The 12,258-nt window shown below is 37.7% G+C and overlaps 1 protein-coding gene across 1 annotated transcript; it reads left to right on the forward strand.

Annotated features, from left to right (window-relative positions):
* The first annotated feature begins 1,929 nt into the window (after positions 1–1,929).
* slc26a6l (solute carrier family 26 member 6, like) lies at positions 1,930–10,944 on the forward strand. The gene is made up of 19 exons (XM_036570856.1): positions 1,930–2,175; positions 2,440–2,579; positions 3,032–3,142; positions 3,521–3,696; positions 4,863–5,027; positions 5,118–5,270; positions 5,802–5,884; positions 6,014–6,161; positions 6,595–6,708; positions 6,826–6,903; positions 7,017–7,112; positions 7,692–7,798; positions 7,940–8,009; positions 8,269–8,361; positions 8,486–8,596; positions 8,891–9,298; positions 9,386–9,440; positions 9,605–9,747; positions 10,501–10,944. The coding sequence occupies exons 1-19, from the start codon at positions 2,036–2,038 to the stop codon at positions 10,522–10,524; spliced, it is 2,415 nt and encodes an 804-aa protein (XP_036426749.1). The 5' UTR covers positions 1,930–2,035; the 3' UTR covers positions 10,525–10,944.
* The last annotated feature ends 1,314 nt before the right edge of the window (positions 10,945–12,258 follow it).

Here is a 12,258-nt window from a genome sequence, read left to right on the forward strand (position 1 = left end):
GAATGGCCCTCCAGGCTGCTGGGCATTTGGGGTCAGATTTCACGCCATCACGTTGTTAAAGTGACTACAGACTCTGAACTTGAGCATTAAGTCATATAAGCATTTGTGCATTCCATGTAAAATCCAGAATTTAATGGACTTGCTAAATTCCTGTTTGTAAAAATTCAGCCAAGCCTTACAGTATAGCAGTCAGGTGACTTGGAGACTTCTGGATGGGAAAGTAATAGGGGTGTAATTATACACTATACATTGTGATGCAAGAATGTGGAGATGGGAGATATTGGCTGTATTTTAATAATTACACCATCTAACCAGATTAGATTCTTTGAACTCAATTAATCGGCAGCAGCATGTTTAGTGTCATTAGCTTAATTAGATTAATCTCATTAGTAAGTTGTGCAACAACTTAAATACAGTCATGATTTTTAAAATTTCGTTGAAAATATTTAGAGAAACAAATTGTGAGCCCCGTATTATTCATCAAACTGAAGTATGAGTGGAATCTAAGGTTATACTCTTAGGAAATAAATGGCTCTCTTAAAGATAAAGGGAGACCATGAAGGTTATAACTCAATAAATTATGACAAATATCAATTTCTTTTGCTTTGTCTTCTTGTTGGATTTTTTAAAGATTTTGTTTCAGTTCACAGTCTCCTTATAGTTCATTTTTTACCAAGGGAGGCATTTGTTCTTGCTTCTCCCAAGAACATCATGCCACATGACAATTATTTTTAGGCTAATTAGAATAATGTCTGAGGTCCAAAACATTCTTATACATAATACATCCAAGTAAAAAATACATAAATAGGTTATGTAACTGACAGATGGTTCTTATTTAGCATATTTTAGCAAATTGTTGGGCTTTCAGTTTAGATATTATTCAGAAGTACAATTATAAACCTGTGATTTGGTCAACTGGCCTCTAACTGCTATGGAGGAAGCCAAATTGATGATCTGAGTTAATACAATGCACTGTAAGACCTTACTACACTCAAGAATAATAAATGAAAAAGAATACCATGAGTGGTCAGCAGTTTGCAGACAGTGGTTCCCATGCTATGGAAGCTAACCTTTAAACAGTCAGCCCAATTATTAATGGAAATATTAACCATGGAGGGCTTTGCCCTTGGAAAATGTTGATGTAATAACTGACAATGAAACATCCTGTCCTTCACAAAAGAGCTAGTCAAAATTCACTGTATAACAGCACTGAAGTCACAGAGTTTTAAGAATATTCTACTAAAGAGATCAGAAGTGTGTAAATTATGAGGATGCAGTAGATTATGGAATTCTAAAGTAAAGGTAAAATATGTTTTTGGTAATATTAATTCAGCTGGAGCTTGAAGGCATCATAGAATGCATTTCATGCTTCATTAGGCTTACTTTTGCAGTGTAAGGCCTCTAAAGAACAGAGTCTGAACAGAGACAATTCCTGTGTTGAGAAGAATTAAAAAAAATGAAAGACTGATGGATAAATAATTCTTCCTGTTTCCTGTGATGAGATTATCAGATTATTCATTTCTTACCCAACATCCGGATAGAATCCGTCATCAGAACGGAAAATGTTTTCAATACAGCTGACCTAGGGCAACCAAACCAGTGGAAAGTAATAAGAGGAAATGACTGAATCAGCAGAAGTACATAATTAAGAATAGAGCATAGTACAAAATCATGTTATTTAGATATGTATATGTCAGGTTATAAAAGTGGAGGGATTCATTCAGTATCTCAGTATTGTGTTTTTGATTGTCATTTTAAAAATCTATTAATTAGTATTTTAGACAATGTCTTTAATTAATGGTTAGCTAAAAGGACGTCCCCTTTTACCACCTCCCTGTCATTTAAGTATCTGTGAGTGTCCTATTAATGCCAATCACAAGTGATGGACAGTAGAGATCAGACTTGCTATGTAATTTAACACAGTATCACTTTGGCATAAAAAGTAAAAAAAACGGAGCTGAAGCAGACAAGTGAACAAGCTACTAGGAAAAGAAGACTGTAAACTAAGTTAGATTTGGACTAAGCTCGTGCAAGTATGGCCAAAGGAAGGAAAGGTGGTGGTTACCGTGTGGAGAGAGAGATCCTGGATGAAGAGAGACTGGAGGAGCTGTCTCGGAGGCTGGACATCTCACAGACTCGCATTCCGTTCGCCTCTCGCCTGAAAAACTCACTCAGGTTAGACACTGCTGAGTGTTAGAGCGCACTAAAAAGGTGACATTTGATTCAAATGTACACCTTTTCCACATGAATATACAACATCAACAGTTTTGTCTTTCAATTTACTTACTTTTGCCAATAACTGCATTGATGTAGTTTCAGTGTGTGTGTGTCTGTGTGTGAACATCATTTGTCTGGGCAACGCAGTGGAGGTATGTGTGCTTATCAGCCACCATTAAGGTGAAGTTTCTCTCAATCCTGTCCTGTCTCTCCCTCTGTCAGGTGTTCTGTTCCCTCACTGAAGCGTAGGGTGGTGGGCTGTTTGCCTGTGCTGTACTGGTTGCCTCGTTATTCCATTTGGGACAATGGCATGCCTGACCTCGTCTCTGGGATCAGTGTGGGCATCATGCATCTGCCACAGGGTACAAACACACTGGAATTACTATTGAGGGCCGATCTTTATGGCATTATGGCAAAAAAAGCATATTGCAATACTTAAGACATTTTCATGATATGTATCACTGTATTTTGACACATGGACACAATGCATTAGTAGTGTCACATTTAAAAGCCATCAAAACGATGATTTTTCTTCAACATTTCACATAATGTACTGCATTAAATCTAATTAAACAGTACAAGTTATGTGCTCTTTTTAATGAAACATGCAATTGTTTAGTGTTCTTTACATACAGAATATATCCACAATATACTCAGAACAGCATTTTGTGTATCATGATAATAAAATCGATTAAAATAACAATTAAAAATAAAGATATTGCCCACTTCTAATACTAATACATAGGACTGAGTTGTGTCCTGTAACCTTACACTTTCGCTTAGGCCTCATATTGGTGTGTTGCATGTTTTGTAGGAATGGCCTATGCTTTGCTGGCTTCTCTGCCTCCAGTGTTTGGACTCTACACCTCCTTTTATCCTGCACTTGTTTATTTCTTCTTTGGCTCCTCCAGGCACATTTCTATAGGTAAGGAGATGAACATATGTCAATCAGGTAATTAAGTAAATACCACTGAAATTAGTTTGAATATAGCTTGAACAAAAGAGACTTGAGCCCATTTGCAATAAATTAGCAATAGTTAGAGTGAATATACTGTGCACACAGGCCAGAATACTAAAAAAGTAATGCACTGATTAAAATTTCAACACAATTATTGAAAGACAAATTTGTGAAGGCATTATGATTGTGTGTTTTCCTGCTTTGTTGAAATGAAAAACTGCAGCCACACTGGCCCTTTGTGGATAAGACAGGACACCCCAGCTGTAAACCTTAAGTTTTATAAATGTTCGTTGAGTGTACGATGGTCCAACAGAACTCCCTGTGTGTGTATGTGTGTGTATGCAGGCACATTTACAGTTCTCAGTATAATGGTGGGGAGTGTTACAGAGAGACTGGCCCCGGATACAGACTTCCTGATCATGAACGGCACTAATGTAACAGCAGAGGTGGACATCACTGCTAGAGATCAGTACAGAGTCCAGGTTGCTGCTGCCACTACTGTACTGGCAGGATTAATACAGGTCTGTACACATACAGATCAAACTAATGACATGGCAGGGAAAAATGGTTGAAAATGTTAGACCATATCTGTGAGTTTTGCATTTTACACAATGTGATGCCTTAAGTTACACATTAAACTGTAACAGCAGACATTTTTGTTTTTATAGCACAAAAAAGGAGATCTTAGAAAGGCACAACTTGCCCCACCACCTGGCAATAAAAATATTACATTTTATAATTTAATTGAGGCCTCTACTTATGTCTTAATGTTTCCAGTTAATTTTAATAAGCTATAACAAAAGACAAATGACAGTAAAATAGAAACACCTGAAACACAAAATTCCTTTTTGGGGAAACACTAATAACAGTAAAAAAACATTCAAAAGCAATAACATTCAATATTTAATCAGTAAATGCAAATTATTATTAGACCTGACAGGGCAGATCTGAGGCAACTTGCTGTAAAACTCATATACAAATACGTCAAATACATCTCCAGCAAACTGGCCAAAAATGTTGCCTAATTCCAATGCTGGCCAGTCAGTGAAAGTCTAGTGTACAATGTTGTGCCTTTAAGATCTAACTAAATAATATATTTGTGCCAATATGCTACAAATAAATTGCTCCTTGTCTGGGGCGACTTCTAGCCCGAAAGGTCTAACTTTATATTTTCACTTCAAGAGAAAACAATATTCCTCTCAAACCCAAATGTAATGTTCTCTCTACAACTCCATAATCATATATTTTTCTAGTACACATACTTTTCATGCACAACTTACTATAATCACATGGATCACTATTATCCAATGACAAAAAAAAAAAACAAAACTGAATTTATTAGATCACAGCCATTTAGTAAATGTGTTGATATTAGATTTGCCCCATCATTCAATCAGGAGAGAAAATAAAGGGGAGGGGGGCATATTAACCTGGAGACTTCTTCTCCCAAGTTATATGTTAACAGAACAAATGCAAGTTCTTAAAATTAAATATCATAAAATTAAAAAATAAATAAATTGAAATAAAATAAATAAATATATAATTAAATATGAAATTGATCTGCACATTGGGACTACACACAGTTTAATAACAGTATGGCTGACTACATTAGGAACATTTTCTTAAACCTGTCTATGCCCAAAACATAAGGGATTTAAAATGAAAATGCATCTTCTCTATCTGTCAGGTGATTCTGGGCTTGGTTCAGTTTGGCTTTGTGGGTACGTATCTGTCAGAGCCGTTAGTGAGAGGATATACCTCAGCAGCTGCTGCACACGCTGTGGTGGCACAGTTAAAGTACATCTTTGGAGTGTCTCCCACCCGCTTCAGTGGGCCGTTCTCCCTGGTGTATGTAAGTACTGGGACATTTAGTTCTTTATGGCAAAACAAATCTAATCAGTATTTCTGAGAATGGACCTTATACTCTTTATTGTATATACAGACACTGGTGGATGTGTGTACGCTCCTGCCCAGTACTCATCTGCCCACTCTTTTGGCCAGTGTGGTGTCCATCATAGTCCTTATCACTGCCAAAGAACTAAACAATAGGTTCAGCAAGAAACTTCCAGTACCCATACCGGTGGAGCTGATTGTTGTAAGTTACCTCCTTATCTATAACAAAAAGTCTTACTCTTCACACTACTGAATATGAATGCACTATTTTTCCAAAAGTTTCCAGACACCCGTTCTAATTAGTGAATTCAGCTACTTTAAGGTGCACCTATTGCTGACACATCTCCATAGAAAAGCACTGTCAATAGAATGAGACACTCTGGAGTAGCCACACTTGAGCCTAAGACCACCATGCTCAGTGCCAAGCTTTGGTTAGAGGGTATAAAGCCCCCAGCATGGGGCTGTAGAGCAGTGGAACTGTGTTCTCTGGAGTGATGGAGCTCCATCCAATGCCTTTGAGAGAGGACGAGAGTAGAGGCTGATGTTGCAGCAAACTCCTTATTAATACCCTTGATTTCAGAGTACGTTGGATGAGCAGGTGTCTCCAAAGTTTTGGACGTAAAGTATATTTCAATTGATGTTGTCTGTCTATCTATCTGTACATTGTATAGCAGGGAACATGACCATTTTATCTATAGCTCAGGCCATTAAGGTATGTGTTTGTTTACTTTAGATTGTGGTGGGAACATTAATATCATTCTACACTCATCTAAATGAGACCTTTGAGATTTCAGTAGTGGGGGAGATCCCCAGTGGGTGAGTTTTTATTTAATAATTGTAAATCTGTTCTTTATATTCTTTTAATTCAGCCACATCTGCGTGTATAAACATAAAATATTTAATTTTGTGGTGTGATTCTGATGAGTCCCTTTTTTGTTCACTCAGTCTTCAGCCCCCCACTTTGCCAAACACCAGTTTCTTTTCTGAGGTGGTGGTGGATGCCTTTGCCTTGGCGATTGTGGGCTATGCTATCTCTATCTCTTTGGGCAAAACATTTGCTCTCAAACATGGCTACAAAGTGGACAGCAATCAGGTGAGGCAGGAAACAACTGTTACAGGTGGGGGATTTCAATCAAAAAGCGTATTCTCACTGTTGCAACCTTATCTCTGAAATAGTAACCTTAAAGTAGAAAGTACACCATTTTCAAATGGTGTAAAGGAAGAGAAACAACGAAAAAAAATCAGGTTTAAGTGGTGGAAGAGGTCTTGGGGGGGGGGTCCTTGGTGGAGGATTGTACTATGAGGTTCCAGTAAATATACTGATAAATACTGTTTTAACAATATACAGGGCTCTCAGCTACTAAATTGTTCTGAAACATTGTGTACTCTTTGTAATGAACTAAATTACGTACAAAAATCATTTTAAATTCAGACTGTGTTCAGGTTTTCTTGGGATAATTAACAGACATTAGAAATTCGATCCTTCTAACTCTGAGTAAAATTTAATGGATTTCTCTGTTTTGTAGGAGCTGGTGGCTCTGGGGCTCAGTAATGCAGTTGGAGGATTTTTCCAGTGTTATTCTGTCTGTGCCTCAATGTCTCGTAGTCTCATACAGGAGACCACTGGAGGCAGAACACAGGCAAGACACACATGCAGAGAGAGAAAGAGAGAGAACGATAGCGAGAGATATGTAGAGAAAGTTACATACACTTCTTATACATCCAGGCTTATATTATGCTCCATTGTGTTGCTGTAGATGGCAGGTGTGGCATCAGCTGTGATAGTCTTGGTGACTGTGTTGAAGTTGGGCCCACTGTTTCAGGAACTGCCAAAGGTAAGACTGAATAATCCTTCATAAAGGTGCAGCCCAGAGTACACATTTATCATCTTATTTGAACGAACTGTATATACTTTGAAATGAACAACTCTATGTATGTGTGTCTGCAGGCGGTGCTTTCTGCCATTGTCTTTGTGAATCTGAAAGGGATGTTCAAGCAGTATGCTGACATTGCCACACTGTGGAGAAGCAGCAAGATTGATCTGGTAGGATGTCATTATATTTCTCCCAAATGCATATTCTTTTAGTGAGTCTTTAGGCAGTTTTGTATCTCTGTCATTGATTAACCCCTTGATCCCTAAGCTTATTATTCAGTTATTGTCTTAAAGCAATTGTTTAAAAACAAATTTACACACTTCTAATATTATCTGACGGTTACTTCTTGAATTTGCAATGAAGCAATGCTAGGCCACAGCAGCTAACAAACAATGGAAGCTTAAACCCCAGCAATTAGAATCATGCAAGCTGCATGCCTAAATCATCACACACTTGCGTCAAATTTAAGTAACCTCACATATTTGGACAGTTTATGACATATATAACATACTGTTATTACTGTGTCAATATTTGGCTGTACTATTGCTTTGCTTTGTTTGCTTACTTGCTTGCTTTAAGACGTCAGTAAGTACTATGAAACTTTAATTCCAATATGTTATATAGCTATGAGAGTGAGAAAGTGTTGGCCTCCATACAGGCTCTTGGGGTTTAAGGGGTTAATTAGCTTCTCTATAAATTTCAAATATTTATTTTGTCATTATCTAATTATATTTATTTCATCCATGTAGTTGGTGTGGTTGGTGACATGGGCGTCTACTGTCTTCTTTAATCTGGATATGGGTCTGGGAGCCTCCATTAGCTTTGCCCTGCTCACTGTTATCTTCAGAACACAGAGGTTAGACACATATCTCTTTTTCTTTATCAATCGAAGATCGCATGGTTTGATATAAAAATGGTATACTTCATAAACCCTGTTCTACACAATGTGCTGTTGTCTAAGTATTTTTAAATGACTACCCTCTCCTCCTCCTTAAAGGCCCAGGTACTCTGTGTTGGGGCATCTTCCTGGTACTGAGCTTTATTTGGACATGGAGACACATAAAGAGGTGAGGTACATTCCGCCAGTTTAAATTTTAGACTCATATGGAGTTTTTCATTTAAAATAAATTATGTTTGTGTATGATGTACTTGCTGTTTGGGTAAACTCCTATGGACATGTAGCTTGTTTTAATTAACAAACAACTGCTTTAGATTATAACAGGTCAAAACAAAGCTTTTCAGTAAATCCCAGAGAGCTTAATTATGTTTAAATGCTAAATAATATACTGTTATTAAAACTAATGAATGGAGTTATCTATGTGACAGGTCAGGGAGATACCAGGGATCACCATATTTCGCTCTTCAGCCACCATATACTTTGCTAATGCTGAACTCTACCTGGAAGCTCTCAAACAAAAGGTGCATATTTTTTCTCATACTCAGAAACTCATCTCATATACCTGTGCCACACTCTGTAATTCATGTGCCAAGTTTGTGATATGGATGTTGTTTTTCACTGTATTTTTGTTGACTGTGACTGCAGAGTGGCTTGGATATCACTAAGATGATCACTTACAAGCGCCGACAGGAAGCCAAGCAGAGAAAAAGAGAGAGGAGAGCAGCAAGAAGAGCGAGGAGAGAAGCAAAAAGACAGGTCAGTAACAAAAGATTTTCTGATGAAGGCCCCCGATATCTAAAATGTGCCCTATACTTACAAACATGACAAATACACTATAAACGGAGTTAAACATACAGTTAGCGGTTCTATTAGTGAATTTTTTGTAATGGCTGAGAGTCTCTGCTAACTCAAATGTAATGAATAAAACAGGTTTCAGGTGATCTTTCAATGTAATTTTAATGCAATATAAATGTACTAAAACTAAAAATGTACTAATAAATGAATAAATGTACAAAAAAATAACTTTGCACTCATTCTCTCTGTGTGAAGAAACAAGCTCTCAGAGCGGCCTCTCAGCGATCCAAAGGGGGCGTGTTCTCAGTTGAAGAAGAGGCGGGGCAGTTTAAAGAAAGGAGCGGAGACCTTGTCCAAGACGATGAACTAAGTTGGAAGGAGCGTGAAAACAGTACAGTTTTTGTTATGCCTGAGACACCACACAACAGCTGGGTGTACCTGAAGGGCACAGACCCTGAGACCACTACTTTAGGGTCGCTGTCAGATTTACAAGACGGGGACATCACCACTCTGGAGTCCAGCAGTGAGGACACCCTCAGCAGAGATCTGGAGAGAGTGTCTCTGGGATCACTGGGTAAATGGACGTGGGACATCCACTCCATCATCCTGGACCTTTCTCCAGCCAACTTCATTGATACAGTTGCAATAAAGACCCTGAGAAATGTGAGTGATGATTAGAAATGAAACCTTAATACTTCAGTACACATGTAGTTGACAGCAATACAAAACGTTTACTCTTTGTTGAAACAGATATTCCATGATTTTGGAGAAATTGATGTGGATATCTATGTGGCAGGCTGTCAAGGTATGTACAACTTCCATCTCAATCTCGATTGGTATGTTGGATATTTAAAGGGCTGCATAATTATTCTAATTTCCTTGTTTGATGTTTCATCTGCACATAAACATTTTGTGCTCAATGTACTGACTTGCATTTGCATTTGTTAATTCTGTGTGCTTTCACTCCAGCCCCGGTGGTGGAACAGCTGGAGCAAGGTGGATTCTTTTCTGACATCGGAAAAGAGCGTCTCTTCACTACAGTGCATGATGCAGTGCTGTACTGCCTCAACCACCGTGGTGCCGGAACTCTGCCAAACTACGAAACAACAGTGGTGAGCTTTACAGACTCAGATACAACATACACAACATATTCACATACACTGAGAGGCTATGTGTAACAGTAAAGTTTAAAATTACATGCAAAAGATCTGCAGGTTCTCATAGCCACTGCCACCAAATAATCCAAGTCACCAACTTGCAATAGACAGAATGTTTTGAGTCAAGGTTTCCAAACCACCTTAGTGCCAGGTAGAAATCTTTTTTGGGCGTTATTTATTGATTCTGTATGAATTTGTTGCTTGTAAGAACAAAGAAGAGTTAGAAAAACGAGGGGTTACAGCAACCCACACCTGAGCCAAGTAATCAAGTGCTAGAGCAAAGAGTATTTCAAGTAACAGCCTAGCTTTGACACTCCCCAAAGCATCATGGGTAGGAGGATAGAGCTAGGATCTGAACTCTAGTGGCCAAGACAACCTTAACATGTTTGCAAAACCGCTACACATTGGCAACAACTAAAACAGGAAAACACAAGATTGCTAAGTTGGGAGGGAGGAAATTGTAAATCTAGCAATAAAACTATAGCAAAGCTATACTTGTGCTAATACGCTGTGAACTTCACCAAACATCATGTCGTTAATATTGTAACTTCATGGAAGGAAGAAAAACTTTGGGTCATTTTGGGTCATTTCTGTTTCCCCATTGTCACGGAATGGTATATTCTAATGATGTAACGAGGTTTTGATCTCATGTTGTTAGTTTAAATGAATGCACAATATTATGTTTAATGTCTGAATTTGTCTTTGCAGGATATGAACAGCACCAAATTATGAGAAGGAGTGTCCTAACTACATCTGCTGCTGTCTGTTCCTGTCACACACATCCACTGCACATCCAGATTTCAGCAGTAACATATTAGTGAAACAACAGTAATATCTGATATATAGATAAATATACAGCAATAAATAACAAAATCTGGTACTGTCACTGTTTACTACATAGATATAAGTTTAGCAGCTCAGTACAACATAACATATGTGTGCCTTGTATTTACTTGAACACTGAAGCAAGGGGATCATAAATGGGGCTGGTCCCTGAATTTTGTGAATTGTGCAATCCATGTTCATGTGTATTTGGATTTGCTATTTGTATTATGGCAGGACGAGTGAAAATATATGAAAATACAATATAATCATTTTCATTTTTATTTTAAATTATTTTAGAGCACAGTTCCCAATAAATACTGACAATTACATATTTTCCACTTTATTTAAAAAACGTACCATCTTAGCATGTTTATAGATAAATCCCATTTTTTTTTATTTGTGACTTTGCATTCTGAGAACACTGCAACATTGTTACAATAAATAACATAAATAAAATAAATCTGTCTAAACAGCCATTAAACTTCTTTGGATGCAAGTAAAAAAAAAGGAAAATCTGACTAAAAATTATCAACACAAACAAGTTAAAAATAATCGCAACCCCAACAAAGAGTATGACTGTGCAAGGATCAGTTTAGACATGACAGATCACAGATCATATCAGTAGACAGTAGCGTTTGATGTAACATACACATCTCCGATAACAAGTCTACAGGAATAAACTAATGACTATTAAACCAAACTGAACTATAACCAGTTGATGCAGACGACATCTGTTTCCCTCAGAAGTGTTATAACGTATACATACGTTTATCAAAACTCTAGTGAACATTCTTTCACACTCCTTAGGAGGTATTGTAGTGCATAATTATGTAAACAAAGGTTATAAAATATGGCTGCATTCCCATAAATAAATAACGGTGCCTTCAGTACTCTACAAAGGGACGGAGAAACAAAAACATTGTCTTTCACAATTGCATAAATCTCAAGACTCTTGTCCCTGAATCCATCCTAACACATGTAATCAGTCTAGGTAAGGGTTAGGTAAAGCTTCACTCAGTCTTGAATGCGCACGCTGTATATGGGACCACAGGCTGTATGTATCGTGCAGGTCAAACAGTGCTTGTGTTATCCAAGTTTTTTTTTTTAATGTATCTCTAGATCTATGTTTACAACGTGTGTGTTTACAAGGTGCTAGTGTGTGTGTGTGTGTGTGTGTGTGTGTTGAGTGTTAGCTAAAGCAGATTTGGTTGGAAATCTAATTTTAGGTAGGACATGCTGCTAAAGACTAAATAACAGACTAAGAAAATGGGCTTAAGAAGAGACAACTCATACATGTGACCCTGGCTCCCCATCCAAATGCCTTAATGATAGCGCAAATGTCACTAAGGATTACTGTCCATTTTAGCCCACTTTTAGCCAACCCCTCCACTAACTTTGTGCTTCATGTCTTAGCAGAACACAACGCTGACATTCCCACATATCAGCATGACAACTGTAGGGTGTCTATATGTGACTGGTTCAACAGACATGATGGAACTCCTGGACACTATGACCAGCAATTTTACCAGACCCAATTACAGTAGGTGAAATGCTGAAACAGGCAAACATAAACTCTGAAATTACCTGACAGGATTGGGACTGTTGTTAAGGAAAGAGGATGTTTAACGTATTAGCAAAGAA

The sequence above is a fragment of the Colossoma macropomum genome, unplaced genomic scaffold, assembly GCF_904425465.1.
Source record: "Colossoma macropomum unplaced genomic scaffold, Colossoma_macropomum, whole genome shotgun sequence".
Lineage (NCBI taxonomy): Eukaryota > Metazoa > Chordata > Actinopteri > Characiformes > Serrasalmidae > Colossoma > Colossoma macropomum.

Coding starts and splice junctions, on each gene's coding strand:
- slc26a6l (XM_036570856.1), top strand. CDS start 2,036: ATGGCCAAAGGAAGGAAAGGTGGTGGTTACCGTGTGGAGAGAGAGATC. Junction 3,143..3,520: donor CTCCAGGCACATTTCTATAG/GTAAGGAGATGA, acceptor GTGTGTATGCAG/GCACATTTACAGTTCTCAGT. Junction 6,162..6,594: donor ACAAAGTGGACAGCAATCAG/GTGAGGCAGGAA, acceptor TCTGTTTTGTAG/GAGCTGGTGGCTCTGGGGCT.